The sequence below is a fragment of the Acanthopagrus latus genome, chromosome 3 (assembly GCF_904848185.1).
Source record: "Acanthopagrus latus isolate v.2019 chromosome 3, fAcaLat1.1, whole genome shotgun sequence".
NCBI classification, from domain to species: domain Eukaryota; kingdom Metazoa; phylum Chordata; class Actinopteri; order Spariformes; family Sparidae; genus Acanthopagrus; species Acanthopagrus latus.
The window spans coordinates 6,047,136-6,064,389 of record NC_051041.1 but is presented as its reverse complement, the minus strand read 5'-3'; the positions used below and the strand labels follow the sequence as shown (position 1 = coordinate 6,064,389).

The window sequence follows — 17,254 nt, the reverse complement described above, 5'->3', positions numbered from 1 at the left end:
CCAAAGCACTCTTCCATTAACTGATGGTCAAATTATCAACTAAATCATGCTTTATAAACCTCTTTTTGCAACCGTTTCTTCTCTCAGAAGAGTTGTCATCATAAATAAATCATCAATGTTTGTGCATAATGCAAATAAAATGCAAAATACACACTAATATTTTAAAATTGTTGGATGCAAGTGTTTTCAAAACTAATTTTGTCACATGCGGAATAACAATGAAGACAAAAATCTTTGATTATCAGTAAACAAATGTAAGATTCTTGATGGTAGGTTCACTGGCTTGCAGTTTGTTTGGGAATATCAGAATATGAACCATAAATACACATTACCAACTGACATGTTAATGGCATTAAAGGGTCAGTCCGCTCATTTTTTTGCATAAAACTGTCTTGTGGAGTACGACTGCATGGGTGAAAAAAAAACTGTTTAAAGACTCCTTGTGGCTCCAGAGGAAGCTGCGTGTAATCTGATCAAAATCTGAAAAAAAGATCAAAATCAATACAGCAGAACCAGAGATATGTATATATTTTTTTAAATTCAGCACATTCTTCTTCCTTCTCGAAACCTGGTGTCTATGTTTTTGGAGAATTTTACAATATTAATAAGGTAATAATACAAACTTTTTTTTCAATATCTGAACGAACAAGATGTTCTTAGATTTTCAGGTTAATGGTCACTTTAACTCTCTCTTTTTCAAAATGTAGTTTTATGGACCATCAGCATGTCAGATATTGTATGGTATATGCATATTATGGCCTGTAAATCATATTATGGCCTGTAAATCATTTGTTTTTAAACAGATGCACAGAGGGGGTGGAGAACAGGGACTTCACAGGGGCCCAGTAGCACATGTTTCTGTCTGTCAGTTATTAGATGCCACATGTGGAACAAACTCCCAGAAACAGCAGGTTGGCTTCATCTCTCACCTCTTTTAAATCAAGGCTGAAGACCTTTCTGTTTGCCACAGTCTTTCACTGAAGCCATTTCCAGCCTTTGAACTGCACTGACTTTTATTTTACAGTCTTGTCACTTTTAAACCTATTCTATTTTTGGCTTACTTTCCTATTCCTTAACTTGTTTTTAATGTTTTGTGACATGATGTCTTCCTACTTGTTTTTAATGTGTCTTAATGTAATGTATTGCCCCTTGTAATGCACTTTGAGTTGCCTTGTGTCTGATTTGTGCTATACAAATAAACTTGCCTTGCCTTATGTTTTGCCCCGGGGGACAATAATCCAGCTATGTGCCAGTGCCACAGGTGGTACGGCGAGAATAAATACAGAAACAGGAGAGATAATGAGCTCTAGACTCTGCTGAAGAAACCTGACCCTTTCCCCCCTGGACGTCCACGCTAAATCACACAAAGTCTCGCGTGATTTGAGCGTAACGCTCGTTAGCTAACAGTTTCTGCCGCTCGTTAGCCAGGCTAACTTACCGTTAAAGCTCGGATGTCTTTAAAAACTGCCATTTAAGACAGTTGAGGAATCAATTCGAATACATTAAATGTGGCGTGACACAGTTACTCGAACACACTGCCTCTTGTAAAGGCACGGTGTGTACGCGAGCGTTGCTAGCTGCTACCTAGCTAGGCTGTAGCTAGGTTGCTAACATCCGCTTCGGTGCGTACAGTAAAACCAGGAAGGAGGGACCAGACGACCAGACAGCTTGGCCTCAAAGGCTGCTCCGCGTCTGCCAACGGTTATTAACAAAAACGATCCTCGTCCGGTCTTGTGACTACGGCGAAAAGGTAAATGCAACTTAGTTTTGTTTTGTAGCTCAGCTGAAAGTTTTAAGTTGGCTAACGGTCAAAGATTGAGCACGTAAAGGTGTAGCATGTCGTTAACGTCAGTGCTTTCAGGAGCCTGATCAATAGATCAGTTTTATTGGTCTTCAGGATGGATTACATGGCTGTGTCGTGTGTCCTTGCAGCTGCACCTTTCGGCAAAACGAAATACTGTTGAGATTATTTTGTCTGTAGTTATTTATATCTGTGTGTTTGCTATTCACGTGTTACTCAGTGGCAGCATTTCTCTGCAGTGCATTAGTAACCTTATAACATGTTGCCTCTTAGCATACAGCCTTAATTAGTGATTATTAACGAAATTAACTAAATGAACAAGGGAAATTGCCAGTCAGTGGGTGGTGCTGGTGAAATGTTTCCCCTCTGACAAGTGAGGGGGAAGTTATTTTTGGGTTGAATACGCATGTAATAGTTGTATTAAACAGCTGTCTAACGTTATGCTATGACAGACATGAATTAATGTGCACTTTCAAGACTTCACCATCATCTAAACACTAATTATGAGCCACTGTTGCCATTTGACATGAGCCACTATAAACCAGTTTAGTGGCTGCTGTCAGAGGCCTTTCCTGTTTGCAATTTTCACACACATGTCCACGCTGTATGTGGCTGGATGTTCAGTTAACACCAGCCCACCCAACCACCATGACTACTGTTCAGCCTAAACTAGAACCAGTTCCACAACAAGTCTTGTTTGCATTTTGGCCCACGTCAGCTTAAATTGTATTAGACGTTTGCTGGGGGTGGTGCCGTACAAACCGCCTTCACTGTGGTCAGAGACAGCGTGCACAGATTAAAATGGAGAATTTATTCATGCCAAGTTTTACTTCCTGTTTGGTTTTGAATTGCGAGGGACGGCTCACCTTTGGTAGCACACAGTAGTCTGGCGAATGCAGTGAAAGTAAACTCACCGATGCACCTCTGTGTAATTATTATTCAGGGCATTCGTGAAGTCTGCAGGGCCTTTTTTTCAGAGACGAGCAGAAAAATCAGAGATGATGCTATGAATACAAACTCTCAAATGCCTCATTTGGGGCATACTACTTATTAGTGGGCGACTGTTTCATACTTTGCACAACTGTAACCTGATTGTTGAGAATTAAAGACATACAGCTGCTAATTTTACATTAAATGATTAGAAAAGAGGCAGATTTAACATAGGATTTAAGTGGCTTAGATGCCTAAATATCAGGGGAACCAAGGCATGCAAAGAAGTATAACTTGTCATAATCATGTGCGCTTAAAGTTTGAGGTTCAGCAGAATGGCATTTAGGGCCTTTTGTGCCCCAGATTGGCCTCGGTGTCAAGTGTCCTGAAACCCTGTATGAATGCGTAGCAACCATTGTTTGGCACATAGCAACTGTTGTCCCTTCAAACATGACAGAAAAAAGGCAGTCCAAAACATTTAATAAAAACCCCTGTTTTTCCTCTTTTGTGCATTCCATTTGGTTCACAGAGGGAATCTTGAACAAAATACTTGAGACTATGACCTGACCGTTAGAGTGGCTGATTGACGTCACCACTGCCTTTTCATCAGTAAGACGTCCTTGTGGATGTACAATCTCCTGCTCCAGGGCTGCTACTTTGTAAGAAACTCTGATTCTCTGATTTGTATTTTGATGAAGAGATTCATGAGGAGAAAAAATAATTAGAGGCTTCCCTTTAATGTCTGGGTAAATGAAGTGCTGCAAGATAGACAAATGTTGCTCCATTTCATCTGTCAAAATAAAAAAAAGCCTGGTAAATTTTATGTCCATACTTTCCTTAATTGGAGCACATCGCATGAATAAAATAAATGATACCATGTTGTACTCTCTGATTGCCTTTCTTCAATTCTGAGATCATTATTTTTGAGTTTTTGCAGTGCATCTAGGAAACCACACACAGCATTCAGCTTGTCATCAGAGCACAACACTATTAATCTGTTGTGTTTCACATGAACAAAAACTGTTCCCTCCTCTCAGCCACTTATTTTCATGCCAATCTGCATTTAATTCCTAGGAGAATCAGTGTTTTCTACCATTTTTATTCAAAGAGATGAGTTCTCTCCTTAAGTAAACACAGATATTAGAGCTTTTAAGATCATCATTTTCGGTCAGTGTTTACTCACTGGTTCGCCTGGGGCTCAGGGTCACTCAACTCAAGCAAAGTTTGTTTACCAATGAGTTGAGTTTTATCAAAAAAAACAAGAAGAAGATCACAGAATGGAATAATGGAGCTGTGAAATGGTAAACAGATGAAGATATTGAGTTTTGGACACTTTTTCTAGACAAAAAAGAAATGATACATATAAATGCTTTGATTTGCCTGGTTGGGTCTCTTGTGTTTTTTTTTACCTACTTAAAGTCGGAACTGTCAGGAATTGTAATCAGAACCTGGGAAACAGTTTTATTAAGTCTGCTTGTACTAATTATGATGGTATTAATGATTTTCAGATAAGAAAATTAGGATTATATTTGTCCCTGTGTATGTTCTTATTTGTATACTTATTTGCATGATGCCGTGTATATGTTGAGATCGCAAGAGGAGGGAGATGGCAGGAACTGAGAGATGGGGGGGTGGCGTCCGACCCAAAGACTGCTTATACAGTATTGTACACTGATATGGCAGAGCCGATAGTGTCATCGGATAATTTTGCTGTAAATTCTAAGAATCTGATCACATGCTTTGGGTTAATTTCTTACAATAGTCAACATGTCACAGCTGCTTGAATCTAATTTGAACTGTGTCTGATGTTGAGCTAGCTATAATCCTTTTGAGCAACAGCCTTCACATCTAGGTGCAGAGAAGCTAAGCCTGTCTCACCTCCAGTGTTGCTCATGTGTAGATGTTTACATGCTGCTCCAGCTGTTTGCTGCAGTTTCATGCTAACCTGGCGGCCTCTGGGTGCTATTGTGTTTCCCTGACAGTTTTAGGTCATGTGGGGCTTCAGGGGCAGCGTGGGGTCTTGATGACGGTCGACAAGGTGTAATGTACTCTGTCCAGTCCCATCCTAGACTGACACACAGGAAAGAGGCTGTGGGTATAAGCCCTCCATTGGCAGACTATTTCAGCTCAGTATTTTGCATGGGCACCTTTGCTGCATTCTGGGCTTTGGGCCACCCAAGACAATTGTGATTGGTTTAAAGAAATAAAAACAAGGCTTAGTGTTTGCCCCGATACCAGAAAGATAATGGGCTGAGCCAGACTAGAGGTAAGATCGGGCCTAAAAAATCCAGCCCGACCCGACCCAGGCCCGCAGGCATTAAAGCCCGACCCAGCCCGAGCCCGACCAATTAACTTGATTTGCAGGCCCGAGCCCGAAGCAAACCCAAAATTTCAATTTATCCCATAGTATTTTACGTTCACGAAATGTCCGCAAAGCCGTGCGCAAAGCGTGCTCTTGCTCTGCGCCTCCTGTTAAGTAGTAGTTATATAGCAATTACCTTACAGCGCCGCCTTCTCTGTTTTATCCAAATTATTTATTTACAACAAGTATTCCTTAGTTTAGTATCCACACATCGTTTTAGTATACATTTTTATAAACATATATTTATTTAAAAAAAAGTCAGCGAGAGAGAAGCCCGAGCCCGACCCGACCCGACCCGACCCGAACGTAATGATTGACATTTTAGGCCCGACCCGACCCGAATTTCGGGCCGGCTCGGGCTCGGGCTCGGGCTAAAGATCTTACCTCTAAGCCAGACATTGGTTGCTGTGATGCACAAGTTTCCCTGTTTGTGTGACTAATACATTTTTTCCTTTTTCTTTTTTTAAGGAAAGAAAAAGTTTTACGGGCTTAAGTGCAAAGATGTCAAAGGCTCCAGGATCTCCAGCTCGGTCCCGTTCCAGATCAAGGTCCAGATCCAGATCTTACTCCAGATCTCACTCCAGAAGCCGCTCTCGTTCAAGATCCAGAAAACGTCGCTATAGGTAAATCCAGAGATTTTATTCTTATCCTGACATTAAACCAACTGTTCATTGTTACTGTTTTGTGTGCATATTCAGCAGGGTTTGACTCATGGAGCTTGAATTGTCATAAAATGTATTCACGAACACAGTTTTGTACAGTGATTATAGAGCAGCTGCAAAGGGTAGATGGCACACCAGACCCCCAAAGAGTGACTGAAATTCACTGAACGCTGTAATAAATATTTTGATTAAACTGGGAGTACATTTCCAGAGACTTAATAATGTGTAACCCGTGCTCAGAGTAATTTTCAGTTCATTCTTGTTAAACTAAAATTTGATCTGAAGTCAGCTCCTAACTGTTCTTTGACTGGCCCCTAGTCATTCTAGGTTTGTTCTCGATTTGCATACCATTTTCCTGCATGGGAGAAACAATTTGCATCAGCTAGTTTTTTCATTCTTTTCAGGAAGAGCCACATTTGTGTTGATGACATGTGTTACACTCTCTGTCAACCAACATCCCCTGTATGATGTTTTATGTAAATAAGGGAGTGCATCCAACACCAGCTGCCTCGTTTACACAAAGCTGCGTACTTCTGTTTGACGCTCAAAGGTTGAGCACTTCACAGACGGTGTGCTGTTGGATTGGATTTTTTTTCCCTTGAAGAGCATTGCTTCACTGCATGTCAATGATTGTCCAAGGAAAAGGGGAATAGACAGCAAGTACTCAGGGCCTCGCTGTGTCTCCCTCCCCCTCCACATCCTCTTGACTGTGTGGATTAGAGCAGGTTGTGTCCTGGGAGTAACCTTCGCTGGTCATAAACATTCAGGCGAGACAGGCTGTCCTGCTTGTGGGAGTTCACGGTATTTTATTTGTACTGCAGCCTCGTCTAGAACAGCTCTGTTCCAATGAAAAGGTCTAAGGGGTAAGCAAAGAAATTATTTTTTTCATTAATATAGTTTGATTATGATGGTTTTGTCTGTGACTTCACTGCCCATCAGGACATGGCAGGGTTAATATTGTTATGTGAATGTCACACTCTGCTGAAATCCATGAATTTACATGCTGTTTTCCATTTTATGGGGATAGAAGGATTGTGTGTTTATTTGGTCTGCTAACTGGAAATGACGTATAGTCTCTGAGAAGTGAAACTACAGTTTGCTGTTTTATGAATGGGATTTTTAAGCTGCAGATATGATGTCAGTGTGCCTTTTTTCTCTATATGGAATCACATTAAATCACGGGACAGTATGTAGAAGTTTTGTGTTTACATTTATGTCACTTAATGACCTGATAAATGGAAAAAAAAAACTCACAGACTCTGCAATAGTAAGGGCGAGCAGGCCGTGTTGAGTAGAGATGTAAGACTGAGCTTACGCTGCCCCCTGTTGACTGGGGGGCAGTCGCATTTTAATACCCACTAAGACACCAACTCATGAATATACAGTTGTTCTTTATCCTTTCAGTCATATCTAGTAGAGGTTTTTGTACAGAGATAAATTCTGGGAAATCCCTAAACGAAGAGCATTCATTGATGGTCTGCAGAAGTCGATACTGTTAGTGTGTTGTTGTGCAGCAAATCTGGAAGACTAGCCTTTCACAATTGTGTCTGAATTATGAAATTTTTTTTGTCAGCTTAAAGTGAGAGAAAAATAGCTTCAAGGTTCACCCCTGACCTCGAAGAAAACAGTCTGACAACGAAACTCTCACATCAAGGTCTAGCTTAATCAATGTTGTGACTGGTTTTAGTGTGGTGTTCACAGTCAGCTGATGTTGTCTGTCCTTGACCTTTCACTGATGGAGCGTTTCTCACAAGAGAGTCGGATATGGCTACAATCTGTTACTTAAATGTGAAGACTGAGTGGTTCTTGACTTGAAAGGTGGAACATTTTGTCTAGGTCACTCCACATGCTTTGCCCCCACTGACTTTATTTTTCTATCTTCTCTCTCTCTCTTCCAGTTCTAGGTCTCGTTCCCGCTCTCGTTCTCACTCTCCGTCCTACAGAAACTATCCTACCAGGGACTATCAGAACAACAGAGGAGGGTTCAGAGGCTACAACCGTGGCTACCGGAGGCCCTTCCACTACCGTGGTAGAAACCGAGGCTATTACCAACGCGGCCATTACCAGAACAGGGGAGGAGGTGGCGGCTATGGCTACAAGTCCAATTGGCAGGGTGGTGGTGGTGGTGGTGGTGGTGGAGGAGGAGGCTGGCACGATCGCCACCATGACCAGGACCACCACTCACACAGCCCCAGGAGGGGGCGCTCACGTTCACGCACACCTAAGAAGCGCTCAGGCAGCCGGAGTCGCTCCCGCTACTCTGACCGCTCGTCTTCAAGGGGGTCTCGACGCTCCAGGCACTCCAGCTACTCCTCACGGTCCCGGTCTTCTTCACCACGTCATCGCAGCAGCAAGGGCAAGCCTGGCCACAAAGAAACAAAGGACAAGTTAGCAGAAGTTCAAACAGAGAAGCCAGGTCAGGTAGCAGAAGGCAGCGCCATCGAGAAGGTGTCGGGAGGTAAATGGATTGACTACGACACCAGTCCTAAACGAACCAGCCCGGACATTAAGAAGGAGGATCCTTCTGATGATGGCAAAGGGCCCGGGAGCGGCGGTCCTCTGTGGAAAACCATCGGCAGCGTGTCCCCTCCAGCAAAGAGCCCCACAATGTCGGGACAAACCGCCTCCTTCAGCGGCTTCGGCTTCTTCTCCAAGGAAGATGCCAAAAGCGGAGATAAAACTATGATCTCTGCCGCCTTCAAAAAGTATGTTTGTTACCTTTTTAACTAATAACTAAGTATAATTATTGCAATTTGAACCATGGTCTGTACTGTTTGCATTGGGGATGGGCTTTTATTGCTAGATTTTTTTTTTTTTTAATGATCAAGAAAGAGATTAATAACAGGAACAAGTCAGAGGAATATATGTGCATTGGGTAATCGAGAAGGCTGAATTTTAAAGAAGACATAGTTGTTTATTGAAAAACTGCCATTTTTCGTATAAAAAAGCCTTTCAAGGTGAACGTCCATCATTTGGAAGTGCTTGATTTCAGATTTTCAAGGTCAGTATATGGGTATAAATGTAAAACATTGTCCTGCATCCCCATCCTTGATGTGTTTTACATTTTCTCTTTCAGTTTTTGAAATATATCAAACTTGTGTCTTGTTTTTCCCTCTTGCTTTGCCCATCTCGGTCCGTAGAGCAGTATCATTAAGATACACTATTAGTGCTGTAGCTAACTTTGCAGGTACTAAAGCCTAGTTTGTTTCCTCTATTTCAGGTTCTTGGCTGAGAATAAAAACAAAAAACAGGCTGCTGAAAAGGAGCAGGGCACCGTGGACAGAGAGCGGGAGAAGGGTGGCAAGTCTGGAGACCTTTTCAACATCTCGTCTTTCAATGAATCCAAGGAAGACAAGACCCTGCCTTTCTTTGACGCTGGAGAAGAGGAGTTCCTCAAGTCTCATGGGCTGAAAGAGAGGGACATGGAGGAGGATGGCGAGGTCAAAACCACCCTCACTGCTCGGGACATTTTTGGGAAATGGGGTGACGAGCCGAGCTATCCGACGTCCTACCCGTCGCTTAAAGAGAAAAACCGGAGAGAGGCTGAGGAGGCAGAACCCATAGATGACATGGAGGAGGAGCTGTACCGAAGCCGCAAGCACAGCTCCAAGAAAGAGGAGAAGTCCAAGAAGAAGGAGAAGAAAGAGAAAGAGAAGTCCAGAAGGAGTCAGTCTCCCCCCACAACTTCCAGAGAGAAGGAGCGGCCGCTGTTCCCCGGAGCGTTCCCTCCACGCGATGAGTCACCTGTACGACGGCTGTCCTCATCAAGGGAGGAATTTGAACACAAAATCGGTTCTTTAGATGAAATGCCAAGGTATGTGTAGAAATAGTCATTCATGTGATATACACTGCAATATTACTGTTGGCCCGATTATAATACATATCCTCACTCTTTTTCAACTTTGAGAGAGAGTTTTATAAGATACAAGACAGTTCAGACTAATTGGTCCTCACCCTCTTAGGGTTTTGAAAAACTAGGCTAATGGCTTTTGCTCAAGCAAAAATGTCCATTTGTATTTGCAAATGTTTTAAATGAGTTTTCTCCTTATCTTTATCATTTATGAGGCAAATGAAAAATATTTAGTTTTTTGACTGTTGGTTGAACTATGGAACTGTTGAGGAACTACAATTGACATCATACACAAAGAGTTGTTTGTTCATCATAAAATATTGACTATTAAACAACTTATGACCTGTACATTTTCTACAATCCTGCACCAGGCTGCAGGACCTCTCACTCAAACACATCTCCAAATAAAGTGCTCTGTTAATGGACAGAGCAACTCGAAATTAGGTGTTGTATAATCCACCCACTCCAACATGATGTAAGCTTTTTTTTCATTCAGTGGCCTAAAAGTGAATATAAATTCCCCTTCATAAACATTAAATGTGGTGTATATGGGAATCCTTCTCACCAAATAATAATAATCAAAAAAAGAATAGTTTCTCTTGTTGGAAACACACTTTGCTCCAGTTAGTATCTACTCGTTTCCTTTAAAAAGAACCTCTGATGTTCACACACAGTTATGGATAAAATATGACCCTCTTGTTATATATTTGGGCCAATATGTTGGTTTTTCTTTTAAATCTTGTCTTAACCGTGTTTCTTTACTTATTCTTCCCTCTCAGCTCTTCTCTGCTCAATCCCACTAAGAAAGATCCAGAGTTTCGTTCCATTTTCCAGCACATTCAGTCAGCACAGCTCCGTCGCAGCCCCTCTGAGCTGTTTGCTCAGCACATAGTCTCGATTGTCCACTACATCAAAGGTAGAGTATGATCTGTGCCGCTTTTGTCCTCAAGGTAACAAGAAAGGAAGACAACTTGGACCACTGACAAGACCCAGTGGACATTTCATTGTATGATTATGTTCGGTTTGTTGTTGCTACTGTATGTGGGATGATGATTTTTTTTGTTCTTTTTTTGCAGCTCAACACTTCCAATCCTCAAACATGACATTAAGTGAGCGGTTTGCCTTGTACCAAAGAAAAGCTGCAGAGGTAGAAATGAGGAAGCCAAGGAAGAGCCCAGAAATCCACAGGTATCTAAAACGTTTCATATCTAATCAAAAGTCTTTTTTAATCATCTTTTTCATTGTTTAGTTTCCTCATAATCTTTGCCGACTGACATCAGAGCTTTCCCTCCTCTCTCAGGAGAATCGATGTTTCCCCCAGTGCCTTTAAGAGGCACTCTCAGCTGTTTGACGATATGGACGAGACGAGCTACAAGGTGACCAGCCCTTTTCAAATTTGACGTATTTGGAGCAAGCAAATTTGAGACGATCCAAAACAGCAGTGTTCAGCTTTGTGCTTTTCTTTCAAAGGATGCATATTTCTAAATCAAAAGAGCCCAATTGTGTTTTGTAAGTGCCAAGCAAGCCCCCCCAGCCTATGAGATATGGTTATTGATTGGGTATGTACCCAAGCAAAGGCTAAAAGGAAGTGAATTAAGATCCTGAGTCCAAGCCTCTCAAGGGACGCTTATCAGTGCCTTTACCTTGTAAGTATTTTTTCTAAAAAGAAAAAAAATCAAGCCACAAAAAAATGTGAAATGTTTCTTTTATTTAGCTACCTGCATGCTGCTGGTTTCCACAAATACTTTTATACTGAATTTGTAAGAAATTAGCAGTTTTTATTACTGTTTATCTTCTACACATAGTGTTTCATATCATGTTTAATGTAATGTCTGTAATGACTTCACATTATATCTTAGCGACATGAAGGAAGTCAATGCTTATACATGTTTGTCTGAACCAGAGCATTTTTGAATCTGGAATGTGCGCTTGATTGATTCATTCAAAAATTTCCAATATCAGAATTTCAAATGTTTGCTGTCGTGGCTAACGAACACACATCTCTGCAGGATCCAAGTCAAAAGTACAAAGGCGACGTGATGGACCTGCGCCTGGATATTGAAAGGCGTAAGAGGTTTGCTGGGAAGGAGCGAGACTTCAAGCGTGAAGGGGGCAGGAGCCCCGGAGGCTCCCGAGGGCCGAGCAGAGAGAGGTCCTCTGAGAAATCTGGGAAACACCACAAGAAATCCAAGTACGTTATTGTCTCTGTGTCGCCACTAGAGGTCGATATAGTTCATAGTTGGTTACTGTTGTTAGAGGCGACATGATGGAGGAGTGAGACAAACTTTAAAACCTCATCAGCTCTTTTTTCTTTCCACACCTGAAGCATAATTTAAACAACCAAACACTGCAAGGAGACTGGTGCCTCTAAGATCATAGAGCGATAAGCTTACAGGGTTTCCATGCATCCTTGTAATCCTTGAAAGATTGTCAAGTCTCAGGTATCAGTCAGAAGCACCCTATGCCACTGCAATCTAATGCTACTGATAGTGTTATACTGATAATTTCATTGTACCGTAATCTCTACCTACATCAGTGCCGAAACCCTGGGTGTGAAAATGAACTAATTAACAAACAAAAAACATTTTAATAAATTCATTTACAATTTGAATGTCATCGTTATTAATGAAGCTTTGATCTGTTCCGTTCAGGTTATGTTGTTTAGGTTATGTTTTGTGAAGGATGAAGAGTTGGGAAAAAATATCACTCATGTCTCCTGTAACCATGGTAACCACTCAATTAAACCACAACCTGCAAATGTTTTGTCGTAAAACTTTATTTTTATGCCACTCACATCCGCCTTCTATGTTTGTGCTCGCAGGAAGGGTAAAAAGAAGCGGGATCGCTCTCCTTCCTCCTCCTCCTCCTCCTCCTCACCATCCCCTTACCCTCCACTATTCAGAGGTAAAGAGTACATGGGGGAGGGGATGGAGCACTCGGAGGAGGGCTACACTCACTCCCGCTACCCACCACGGGAATACAGCGGGCCCCCAGACAGAGCCCCTCGAGATTACGAGGGCCACAACCCAGAGCGAGGCCGAGGCCGTGGATTTGTAAGTTCCTGTCTGCCTTCCTTCATCTCTTCTGCTGTATTTGTTCTGTTTTCACTGAGGTACTGACATCTCATCTTCTTGCAATTTTCTGTCCTAATGGCATCACAGTAGACTACGCTTCTCTGCTCTGTTCCTTCCTCCTAATGCTAAGGAACATAATGTGGATGATGATGATAATGATGATGACACTATCATACATATTCCATGCACTACCTGATTTTTATCAAGGTAATGTAGCGCAAATAAGTGGAACTCACCTCATCACTTAACAAATGCCTGATTTCCATCAGTATGGCTTTAACTTGTCGTCGTGACTGGGTCGAGTTTTGACTCTGACTTGAACCATGTTTATACAATATTCTTCCATCTTATTGTGGAAAGTGTGTTTGTCCCTCGTGTGCAGGTTTAAATCCACCTGTTGTTTGGATTTCAGTTCCCCAGAGTGAGAGGCAGAGGATGGAACAGGGGCAATTATCCAGGCAACAACAGCAATGGAAACCCTGCCAATATAAATCCTGCAGTGCGCCCTCCAGAGGAGGAGTGGGACCCTGAATACACTCCCAAGAGCAGGAAGTATTACCTGGTGAGTCTCTGAGGCTTGTCATTCATTTAATACCCTACAAATAGAGGCCTTTTTCACTGAAGTCATCACGACATGTCACGGTAGAAATTAAGTCATAATGAAATAAATGAGGGTTGAATCCATCTGCTTCAGATTCAGAGGCCTGGTTTTGTTCATGCTGACTCTCTGTCACACTGTCATGGTTTACTGGGACAGTTGAACAGAAGAGAGTCATTGTTGATGTTAGAAGTAACACCTTTTCCTTCTATGACATGTCAGAATGTCTGCTGTGAAAAAGGCTGAGCGTTCAAGGGTTTAACGCTTCAAAAGTAATTACGAAGGATATTTTTTTCCCCCCCTGAGTTCTGCTGTTGACTTGTGTTTGGTTTCGATTCACATCCAGATATGAAATATGTCGACTGGAACAGCCTCACTGGAGCAAAACTGCCTTTTTAAAAGATTATTTTTAGCCCAGTTTTACATCGTAAATTAGCTACTGACAGACTGAACCATTCAGCGACTTAGGCTCCCATAATTTTGACTTTATCGAAGATTTTAACAACACAATACGCCAGAAGAAACCATTTGTTTGTCTCTAAAAGACCACTTTCATCAACTGGAGTGTAGTAGAAGCACTAATTATTGACCAGCGTCAAGGCTGTGTACTTGACTGAAGAAGGGTTCTAAGTTCTGGACTAACTTAAAACTTTGGATAATTATTTAAACAGTTTTGCAAAACTTCCACATCATTAATTTAAATGGCAAAATGTGTTAATAAAATATAGTTCCATATGCTTGATTTACATTTTGTATTAATGATACAAACTAAAGTTTTTGGATAAATGTAGTGGGATGGAGAGTAAATGTATTTGCCTGCAAAGAATTGATGGAGTGGAATTTTTAGTTTTTGTTGATCAGTAACAATTGGGGTCCGTATATGCCCTGAAAGAACAGTTTCAGCCGATCCCTAAAATAAGGATCAAGAAGTTGTGCGTTCAAAGTTGATTTCTGTAGGTTGGAATAGGAGCAACATCTGGCTAAAAGATTTGGACTTGTCTCCTTTTCAGCACGATGACCGCGATGGCGAGAAAGCCTGGATGGACACCCGTGGAAGAGGCCGCGGCGGCTCCTTCCCGGCTCGCCGAGGACGCTTCGTCTACCGTAAAGGAGGCAGCAGTCCGAAGTGGACCCACGACATGTTTCAGGGGGGAGAGGAAGGAGGGATGGGTGACGACAACATGGAAGTAGAACGTAAAGAGCCCAAGAATCCTGGCGACCCCTCCGCCCTGAAGCCGTAAACCACTCGCTGTATCATCTTGATGTTCATGAACGCTTACAGTGCTGTTGAAGGGGTCGGCCTTTGTTTCCCTTCAGTCATTTCATGTTTTCTGACAGTTAAAGTGATGCAGAACTGACTTGATGAAGAGGTGCACTGTTGTTACTTTTGTACGTGAGATTTAGTTTCAGAGAGTTTTCCTTTTTTATGTGACAGTGAGTTTTCCTTTTGCAGCTGGTCGACTTCATTGTGTCTTTTTTAAGGGAGAGAAAAATACAGAGGCATCAAAGTTCAAAGATTAATATTCTCGGAAAGTACGAGGAAAAAAAAAAGTATTTGTGCCTTAGAAAATAATGATACAGTGAAATGTTCGAAGGCACGGTCCCCGTTCTGAGACCTGAAACTGTCTGTGTAGGGCAGCATTAGACGATGTCCATTTCATTGTTCCTGTTTCTTACTGTTTGGTTTTTGGGGCTGTGATAAATCTTTAATGTTACTGCATGCAATGTTTGATTCATACCTCGCTCCACGGGACCAATCAGTCGTGGGCTCAGGGCTCCCGATCGTCAAATTATCTCACAAGAAAGTCTGTCGAACCCCCTGAACGGTTGGTGTTTGTCACTAATAACATCTGAGTTTTTTTCATCTCATGAGGAAGTGAACACATTTTTATGTGTGTGTGTGGGTGTAAATTGTAAAGAATTGGCACCAGAAACACTTGTAGGCTCCGTTTCTCTGTCATATCATTTAGATTTTTTAATAAGAAATAGGATAATTATAACACCTAAATTATTGTAATCTTAACATCTGGGGAACAGAGCTGATTAACGTCTGTTTTTTTAGTAGAACAGTAGTTATCCTCTCTCAAAAAAGCACAGCAGTGTTGTCTTCTGCGAGAGAGCCTGAACCCTTAAGATTTGTGACAAAAGTGTGTATTTTTAAAAAGAGTTGCCACAAACTAGCAGAACTAGTTGTGCGACTCTCACTGTGCTGCTTCGTCCCACTCTCGACTGTACATACTGCATGTACCGAACAGACCTGTAGGACTGACATCTTCTTTTTGTTTTAATCTGAAGCTGAAAACTTTTTTTTACTGTCCTCAAGAACTTTGAAGTCTTTTAATTTTCAGTAGTTTTTTTTTCTTGGATTTGGGGCGATGTGATCTGTGAGTGTGTGTGTTTCTCTGAGATCTGCAGATGATCAGACTGTGGAGATGTTAGATGGCCACTGTGTTGAATGGTTTGTGATTCACATTGTTGTTTGGGGTTCTCATATACCCAGCTGCAGTCTGTGTAAAAAAAAAAAAATACTCATAATTTTTTTCCTCTGATCTTATTAAAAGCCAGTATGTATAAAAGATAAAAGTTTTGTGTTGGTAACTTCTACATTGGCTGTAACGGGTCTTTATTTACGTAGAGGACCTCTTAGCTCTTATGGTCTTATCCCAAAAGACCTCATAGGGAGGTGTAAACATCTGACGAGCCAGTATATGAAAACATATCTCAGTTAAAAACCATGTTTATGAGCAGCTCTCATCAAATCCAGAACTCCCACTACCACTGAGGTGGTAAACTATGTTAAATATGTGTTTTGAGACACTGAAGACAGACTGAACACTGGTGATGGTTTGTCACAGAATGAACACACACCATCAGGTCATGAGTGTCTCATTTTGTCAGCATTAAGAGTTGTTTTTTCCTATCCTACAACAATCTCCAATTCAGCCCACCGGACACAAGCGCTCCAGTTGTAACATAATCAGCCTTTTCATGGACGCAGGAGGAAAATCCAGCAAACAGAAAATAGTCCGTCTCCTGGGACATCGCTCGGATCCACTCGTCGGTGGAGGGGGGGCTTCGCATTGGTAATATCTACAGTAGCGCTGAGGTAAAAAATGGCTCTTTCATAGCCCCAAACAAACATGTCTTCAATAGAGAGGGCTGCAGTGGTGGTGGAGGTGGGACTGGGAGGGAAGCTACTGGGAGCTGTGGAAAGAGGGGAAACACAGGAAGTGATGGGGTCAGAGGCACTGGGAACAGACTGGAGAGATTCTGTGGGAAGATTACTCCACCGTGAGACTTCCTCTCTGAGAGCACTTTGACTCTGTGACTCCAGATAATCATGGTCCTCCTTTTTTGATGAACAAACAGATTAATTTCTTATGAAATATGATAATGTTTTCCAGAGGCAAATATGTGTCCAGAGAGCTGAAATTGTTGTAATCAAACAATTAGTGGATTAAAAGAAGATAAACGGCAATCTTGATGACAGATAAGGGTAACTGTTCAATTTAACAAATGCTTGCCAAAGGTTCATTTTGAAGAAACATCCACTTTTTGTTGAGAAAAACGTCTGAAAATTGATTTCCTTTACTTTTCAACACCAGTGACGATTCATGAAAAATGCAGTTTACAAATGGCTGCTACAAACCACACGTAGTCAATCATGCAAAACTCACTTAATCATGTAATTCATGTATTTACATTATATATACCTTATACATATGTACTTAAGATTTGATGTTGTGGTTCTACACGGGCCGACCATTTCTTGCTCGGGACCAGTAACTTTCCCGGAGTCTCCGTCGGTTGCCTGGCAACTTCACGGGAGGCGCTAGTATGTAGCTCGCTTTGGCTAGGCTAGCTGTTTCCACCCGTTTCCAGTATTTGCGCTAAGCTAAGCTAAGCTAGCTAACCGACTCTCGGCTAGCTCAGAGATGCTATCGATTCTCTCATCTAATTCTCGGTAAGAAAAGCAA

At 41.8% G+C, this 17,254-nt stretch overlaps 1 protein-coding gene and 1 long non-coding RNA gene across 3 annotated transcripts; one reads left to right on the top strand and one right to left on the bottom strand.

Annotated features, from left to right (window-relative positions):
- The first annotated feature begins 1,363 nt into the window (after window positions 1-1,363).
- thrap3b (thyroid hormone receptor associated protein 3b) lies at window positions 1,364-15,879 on the top strand. Of its 2 annotated transcripts, none has more exons than XR_005074414.1 (11): window positions 1,364-1,750; window positions 5,562-5,716; window positions 7,654-8,460; window positions 8,976-9,569; window positions 10,385-10,521; window positions 10,682-10,793; window positions 10,906-10,981; window positions 11,615-11,796; window positions 12,427-12,658; window positions 12,767-12,886; window positions 13,092-13,232. XR_005074414.1 is itself a non-coding variant. In XM_037094054.1 (11 exons), the coding sequence occupies exons 2-11, from the start codon at window positions 5,595-5,597 to the stop codon at window positions 14,516-14,518; spliced, it is 2,643 nt and encodes an 880-aa protein (XP_036949949.1). In that variant the 5' UTR covers window positions 1,365-1,750; window positions 5,562-5,594; the 3' UTR covers window positions 14,519-15,879. The 2 variants fall into 2 exon arrangements, 1 of the variants encoding a protein (XP_036949949.1); XM_037094054.1 differs by lacking the exon at window positions 12,767-12,886 and adding an exon at window positions 14,288-15,879 and having other exon boundaries at window positions 1,365-1,750; window positions 13,092-13,241.
- LOC119017394 lies at window positions 15,169-17,097 on the bottom strand. The gene is made up of 2 exons (XR_005074417.1): window positions 16,991-17,097; window positions 15,169-16,481 (listed from the first exon to the last, which is right to left on the bottom strand). It is a non-coding gene; the product is annotated as an uncharacterized LOC119017394 (long non-coding RNA).
- Window positions 17,098-17,254: the final 157 nt, after the last annotated feature.